The sequence below is a fragment of the Triticum aestivum genome, chromosome 1A, assembly GCF_018294505.1.
Source record: "Triticum aestivum cultivar Chinese Spring chromosome 1A, IWGSC CS RefSeq v2.1, whole genome shotgun sequence".
NCBI lineage: Eukaryota > Viridiplantae > Streptophyta > Magnoliopsida > Poales > Poaceae > Triticum > Triticum aestivum.
Genome location: NC_057794.1, coordinates 563,000,511 through 563,008,324, shown reverse-complemented (window position 1 = coordinate 563,008,324; position 7,814 = coordinate 563,000,511). Strand labels below are relative to the sequence as shown.

At 49.4% G+C, this 7,814-nt stretch overlaps 1 protein-coding gene and 1 pseudogene across 1 annotated transcript; one reads left to right on the top strand and one right to left on the bottom strand.

The window, feature by feature from the left end:
- Positions 1-403: 403 nt before the first annotated feature.
- On the top strand, positions 404-2,593 carry LOC123068069 (dolabradiene monooxygenase). Its single transcript, XM_044490575.1, has 2 exons — positions 404-1,360; positions 1,836-2,593. Exons 1-2 carry the CDS (start codon positions 449-451, stop codon positions 2,463-2,465), a joined length of 1,542 nt encoding a protein of 513 aa, XP_044346510.1. The 5' UTR covers positions 404-448; the 3' UTR covers positions 2,466-2,593.
- Positions 2,594-3,685: 1,092 nt separating this feature from the next.
- Positions 3,686-5,824, bottom strand: LOC123051403 (26S proteasome regulatory subunit 6B homolog; annotated as a pseudogene).
- Between the last annotated feature and the right edge of the window lie 1,990 nt (positions 5,825-7,814).

The following is a 7,814-nucleotide window of genomic DNA, read 5'->3' as shown; positions in this document are numbered from 1 at the left end:
AGAAAAAAAAGTTCATCGAAACATACCTATATGAAATCTAGTTTTGAAGAGCTCATAACCAAAAACCTAACTGTGAAAACGAAGCTTAATTTCGACATGGGAGAAGATCTTTCTTTCCTTGAAATGGATTTTGCATCATAACATTAGGACAAAAACTTCCATTTTTGGCTGTTTGCCCGGAAACACTAAGGAGCACACGTGTGCTCCCTAGTCGCGTCCGTGTTGTCTATGCAGTGCAAGTTAGTATACTCAATTTCATCCGTCCATGAGGTGCACAAATTTCCACAAATCAGTTGAGACAGGATTTATCTGTCGGTAGTTCCAAGCACTTCGTTATCCACATCACTGTCATCACGTGTACTCCGGAAGAGAAATTCGGTACGTAACTTACATGACTAAATCCGGAAGCAACGCTGGCTCCTCGCCGTGCTCGGACCCCAGATCACGAATGGAGGGCGCCTATGTGGTCGTCTACCTCGGCCTAGCTCTCGTGTCACTGCTCATCGTGCTCGCGGGCCGCAGGCGCCGGGGCGCGCGCGGTGATGGTGCCGCCGACGGCCTGCGCCTGCCGCCGGGGCCGTGGCAGCTGCCGGTGATCGGGAGCCTGCACCACCTCCTCCTCGCCGGGCAGCTCCCTCACCGCGCGATGCGCGACCTGGCGCGGCGCCACGGGCCGGCCATGCTGCTCCGGCTCGGCGAGGTGCCCACGCTGGTGGTGTCCTCCCGGGAGGGCGCGCGCGAGGTGATGAGGACCCACGACACGGCGTTCGCGACGCGGCCCCTGAGCGCCACCATGCGCGTGCTCACCAACGGCGGCCGGGACATCATCTTCGCGCCCTACGGGGACTACTGGCGCCAGCTCCGGAAGATCGCCGTCGCGGAGCTCCTCACCGCGCGCCGCGTCCTCTCCTTCCGCGCCATCCGCGAGGAGGAGGTCGCCGCCGCGCTCCGCGGCGTCGCCGTGGCCGCGGCGGCCGCGCGCCCCGTGGACATGCGCGTGCTGCTGGCCGCGCTCGTGGCGGACAGCACGGTGCGCGCCGTGCTGGGCGACCGGTGCCGGGAGCGCGACGCGTTCCTCCGGGCGCTCGACCGCTCCATGCAGCTGGCGGCCGGGTTCAACCCGGCCGACCTGTGGCCATCCTCGCGGCTCGCCGCGCGGCTCAGCAGCGCCGTGCGCCGCGCTCAGGAGTGCCGCGACACCGTGTACGGCATCCTCGACGGCGTCGTCCGGGAGCACCTGGAGAGGATGGGCGGCGGCGGAGGCCACGACGAGGACCTGCTCTACGTGCTGCTGAGGATCCAGAAGGAGGGCGCGCTCCAGTTTCCGCTCGACATGGACGCCATCAAATCCGTCATCTTCGTAAGTGTTCTCGTCTAGTGGCTTCCGTGCTATCGTGATCATGTGACGTATTTTGTTGACGAACTATCCATTCAAAGTGGTTGAGACGTGTACGGTTTTATCAAAATGTTACTATGATCTAGAAATGGTTAATTTTGCTATCGTGAACTCGTGACCATGTGACTTTTTTGTTGACTTTTTCGAACCATGCAGCGGTGCTATCTATCATCTTTTGTTGACGAACTATCTATCCAAAGTAGTTGAAACGTGTAAGCCTGTATCAAAATGTCAGTGTAATCTTTCTTTTTTTTAGTGGAAAAATATTAGTGTAATCTAAGGATTGATTTCGCTTCCGCCATTTTTATGCTTTCTTTCATTTCGAAATAGAATTCGCCTATGCTTCAAGGAGTATTCTCTGTTACTAGCTAATAAATTCGCCGTTCATCGGGAAAGTATGCAGACCGGTCACCTTAGAAATTCCATGTTTTGCATGCAGGACATATTTGGCGCCGGCAGCGAGACGGCGGCGACCACGTTGGAGTGGGCCATGGCAGAGCTGATCAAGAACCCGAGGGTCATGCAAAAGGCGACGACGGAGGTGCGGCAAGCCTTCCATGCCCGCGGCACCGTGGCCGAGCATGCTCTAAGTGAGCTCACTTACCTACACCTGGTCATCCGGGAGACCCTGCGGCTGCACACTCCCCTACCGTTGTTGCTCCCGCGCGAGTGCCAGGAACCATGCCAGGTGCTGGGATACGATGTGCCGCGTGGTACGCAGGTGCTAGTCAACGCCTGGGCACTGGGCCGCGACGAGCGCTACTGGCCCGACGCGCCCGAGGAGTTCCGGCCGGAAAGGTTCAAGGGGGAGGCGGCGGCGGCCGACTTCGGAGGTGGCGACTTTGCGTTCCTGCCGTTTGGTGCCGGCCGGAGGATGTGCCCCGGGATGGCGTTCGGCCTCGCCAACGTCGAGCTGGCGCTCGCGAGCCTGCTCTTCCACTTTGACTGGGAGTGGTCGGGGCCAGAGTCGGCGGAGCTCGACATGACCGAGGCATTCGGGATCACCGCGCGGCGGAGGGACAAGCTCGTGTTGCGCCCTGTTCTCCGGGTGCCTGTTCCCGGAGTCTAGTTGATATATAACTGTAAGAATTGGATGTATATTGTAAAAACTGTAATTATCCTTGCATAGCCAACTAGTGTAGCATATAATAACTTGTACAACAAACAAATTCCTGTGACCAACCGCACGTTCTCCTCCTCCTTTGCCCGACCAGTCGACCACCGTACAGCATCTCGCCGGAGATGGCCGTCGTCAAATCCGAGCCAATCTTCCCTGCCCGACCACTTGCCGCGGGAGTCACACATCACAGCTGCAAAGGATGACGAGGGCCGCTGCAAGCCGAGGTCAAGCGCTCACCTGGAAGCACATAGGGTCGTTCGTCGCGCTGGAAGTGCCCACGGCAACGACGACGAGCTCTGGTGCTGTGATCGACGAGCATGGTGTTGCAACCGGCAATACATGGGCTGGAATCGACTCACCGGGATGCTGGGACCGGTGATTTGCAGAGTTGCAACCCGTGGGGCGTCAGCGTCGCAGACAAACAACGCCGTGCTGCAACCGTCAGCGACGATGCTGGAACCATGGGTCAATTTTGCTGGAACCGGCAATTGATACAACTGCGGGCAGCAGCGACGAAGGAAGCAACGCCGTGCTGCAACCGTAACTGTGAGGCCATGGTGGTGCTGTCACGGGGAAAGGGGCAAGCTGCTGGAGCTGGCAACCGCAGCTTGGTGGGGGTGGAGCGTCACAGGCGATCTGCGGCAGAGACGCGCGGCCCTGTTTTTTCTCTGGACAGGAAGACAATTCGCAAATACGGCCAGCGCGGTGACCGGCCAAAATTTCGGCCGGCCAATTGGCGCCTATCAATGGCCTTCTTGTAAACATAGATAGAAGCATCAGTAGAGTACAGACACCATCGCCAACTCAGATTGGAACCACATATCTTCCTTGCTGGGAGGCACTGTCTCGGCTCTTAGGGTGGAGCTCTATTCGTCTCGATCGATATTCTCTGTCACGTGTATAACGGCATGCTCATAACCTCGCTGACCAGAGCGATCAAACAGACCAAAACCCAATACTCCCTCCATCCAGTGTCAAAAAACGTCTTACATTATGGGACAGAGGGAGTAGTAAGCAAGCCGGACCGGAGCACCGAAAATCAAACTGACAACAAATCTCAACATGAGTGAGCATTGAAGGAACATGTAGGGTTAAAATTTACACTAGTACTAGCATATACAGAGGACTTGATTGAAAACAAAGCATTCTCTTTTTAACACTTAGTTGCCTCATTTGTAGAAGTCAAAGTCTGTTTCAGGCTTCTTGACGTTCGTTGGGTAACCCTTCTCAAAGTCCTTTGGGAGGATAACATACCGATTCTTGCGGACAGCATGCATGCCAGCTTCCTGGCAAATGGCAGCGATCTGTAAAAGACTTGACACAATGTTACTCTTTGAAACTTGTTATGGATAAGTTTCAAGACTAAATGATTTAAGGAAATTATCATGGACTAACTAATCTGAGGAGATGAAATTTCTTATGCTGCAGTAGTACGAGCAAAGATCAAAAGACCGTTTAACACAGTGAGATGGCACTCACACCAGCAGCACTGATTTTATCCGGGCCTGGAGACATAATCTTCCAAATCAACCTCGTCGCTCAAGTTCATTTTAGCAGTACAAACCTGAAAGAAAGGAAGCCGTCATAATTATAAGGTGCAATAATTTCAAAAAGGATCAATAAACAAAGATTTCCATTAGTTCATAAATGCAAGCTTACAACTAATTACTTAATTGGAGCTATAGGTCAATTTATCCATAATACATGCCACAAAAAATGTGTGCCTTGTTAAACACCAATTTCTTTTAAAGGCTTTCCAAACAAGGACTATCAATAACATCTTTCCAAACAAAGACAATGAATGCAAGTGCATAACTTACTTGGAAAACAAGCCTCTTCTGCCTCCGGTCCGGCAGAGGGAACTCAATTTTCCTGTCCAACCTTCCTGGACGCAACAGAGCAGGATCTAGAGTATCCGCCCGATTGGTCGCCATTATAACCTTCACATTCACTGTCTGATCAAATCCATCCATCTGCATGGCATACAACATTCACAATAATAAATACTCGGACCAGCCAATGCATGAGAAAGTTGCACACAATAATCTTAACAATAGCCTTTTCAGAAAGTTACTTCCTATCCTTAAAAAAACTACAGATACCAATTCTAAGAGCATGTATACATTTTGTAAAATTGGACACTAAGAGCTTGAGCTTTACAATCTAAGTCACAGCTATTTTATTTATTTACATCTATATGCATGTTCCAAATGCATTATTGTCTAGGGTTAGAAGTGGCAAACAACTTGAGTTCCAGCAAACCTACTTGATTGAGTAGCTCCATCAGAATTCGCTGAACTTCTCGGTCAGCCCCGGTCTGAGCATCGAATCGAGCAGTGGCTATGGCGTCAACCTCATCAATGAATATTATAGCCGGGGCATTCTCTTTAGCCAAGCGGAATACATCCTGAACCATCCTTGGGCCCTAAGATGAGATAAATGATACAATGCATCAACAAAAGACCTGATAAGTAGCAAACCAAAGAAAAACTTCACATAGTAGCAAATTCTTGTGTAAACCCTAAGAGGAATGTATGAAAGACTTAAATACCAGAATATTAAGAAGCATCACATAACATCACTGACAGCATGAATAATAAGCTAAATATGTTTTTGGATGCATCACATAGTAGTTTATTTGCGTTGGTAATGCATACAGTAACTAAATATGGTTTGCATATAAGATGCATCATAATAATATAAACAAAAAGGAACGTGTGTCAGATGTTCACAGTATGCTTCAGTTCAAACAAGTGCTATTTTTTTTAACGAACTGGGAATCTTGCGCATAATAAAGGAAATCTAAGCAACACATAACAAACTAGGAATCTATTGCATGGTCAAAGCTTAATGCATGCAATAGTTTTTGTGATAGTATAAGGACAACCGAATGCAGAAACAAGGTTACAACTATCCGCATCTTACCTCACCCAAGTACATCTGCACAAACTCTGAGCCAACCACTCTGATAAAAGCAGCAGTAGTGTGATGTGCCACAGCTTTAGCAAGCATGGTCTTACCAGTGCCTGGAGGACCATAGAGCAGCACCCCTCTTGGAGGATCAATACCAAAAGCAACCAATCCAGCATCACCCCTGTTGTAGGAGTCGACAACACTGTCGTTGATCTCATTGCTTCTCTGCCCACCAGGGGTTCGACGAGCAGTCCCCCAGCCATTACGGCGGTTATACCTACAACAAGTGATGTCGATGTTGTGCGTGAAGACACCCTCCCTGCAACAAGTGTCTGCTCCACCACAGCGCACAACACCTGCTCGACCTCAGGTCTGGGCACCGCCGTCGGCACCATCCAGGCTACCGTGGTACCCCTTTACATGGCGGTCGTGCTCCCGTTCGATCCGCAGTTTCTGAAATCTGTGTCTCCTGTGATGTGCAACCTGCCAGCGGCCATGACGGAGATGGACTCAACAGCCTTGCTCAAGCTCCTGCCCACTTTGGAGTATCCCTGTGACACAAGCCCATCATTAGTAGTGACAGTCAGAATCCTACCTTCCGATGTTACATGTTATGAGTTCCTGACATTGCCATGGGATCCTGGACAACCAGCAATATATTTATCTGCATTAATCCATGCTCAAGGCTATGAGGCGAACAAGGCAGAATTCTTGCCTGCTGTTCAAGTGCTTGGGTGGGACCTGATTAGTGGTTTCCATCATGAGAAGCCATGGGACCCTGGAACTTCCTTGCTGACCGCGCAATCACGCATTACATACATGATGGGTTCTATGCAGGACAATTTCCATCTGCCATTGGTTTTCTGTCTTCAATGTGTGCAGCTAACAAATGCAGTATTTGAAGCTCCTCCTTGCTGGGAACGACACAGAATTAGGATATTTTGGAGTGGTGTTGCACCCAGTTTTCTAATGACCAATTTACTACAGGAGGACTTGAATGAGAAGCCAAAGTACAACGTTCCTGTTACATCTCTTGAAAGTGGATATGAGCTTCTGCACACATCACTCCTTTGGCGGACAAGTATTCTGTATCTTTCTTTGTTGCTCTGCTCGGTTTCAATGGAAGGTAGCCTGGCTGTTCTATCACCTACATGATTGTTACCTAGTGGCACTACTTCGACCGCCGATGCCGATAAAATATTTCACTCAAGTTGGGATATATAAAGTTCACAAACAAGAGAGTGAAGGGAGCCATAGTCTTCTTGCAACTAGTGAATTAGCACTTTGCTCTATGTATAAAAGAATGCTACAGGTCCATGAAGTTGTTCCTGGAAGCCCTTTATTGATCAAGCTTGTAGGACTTATTCCTGGAGATGAACTGTTACGGGGTAGTATAGTACTACTACAGTCAGTTGGGTCCAGGCAATTCTTGCAACATGAGCTGCTGCAGCTGTGGCCTCTATCACATCAAGAAAATGTCAGGCATGGGGCTATACAGGAAGATAACCTATTGGAATTGATGGGGACATTAGTGGTCCTGAAGCCTTGGCTTGCATGGAAATGCTCCTCTTTGGAAGAAAATTTTAGGTTGCCAAATTTTGTTCCAAGAGCTCTGTGTGACACATCACCATGGAATCCAGGGGATAGCAAAATCGGGTTGTCGAATATCGTGGTGATATCTTAGTGTGTTACACGTTATGAATTTTTGGCATTGCCATGGAAGCCGGGACAACAAGCAAATAATTGTCACAAGTGTCGAGAGAGCATTGCCTCAGCGGCAGTTATCTGTGCTCGATATATCCTTGTTATTTGTCTCAAACAACTTCTAGTCCAGAGTACAAAACATTCCTGGTCCATCTGCTATGGAATTCTTCAGTCTGAGCATCTGTGGGGAGTTCTCATTGTGTCAATGGAGCTCTATAATGCTTGGTTTCAGTTGTCAACTCCTTTTGACAGGAGAATATTGTTTCAGCAGGGGGAGATGTGCAAGCAGTGTATCCAACCATCAGCCATAAGAATGATTAACATCTATCTGCAGCTACAAATGTTTATAACAAAGGGAAAGCTAGTAACAGGTCATGAACGAGCATAGTCCACATGCATTGTTGAAGCTCGTGAAACATTTGGTCTGGAGGATGGTGCTTTTATGATGCTACTCATGCGATCTCAACTGAACTATACTTGCACGAGACACCAATTTAAGCTTTCCTGGTTCTTGTGTCACACAATTCTATTTTGCACTCCTGGAAGGATCTATCCTTGGGGTTCTCACCAATGTCAGTGGCGCTTGTGCCTTCTGCCAGAATGCTCTGCAGCTGTGATGGTAGACTGTTTTGCTGATGCTTACAAGTCCAGAAACCCATTCTTTGAAGCAATGGAATCCAC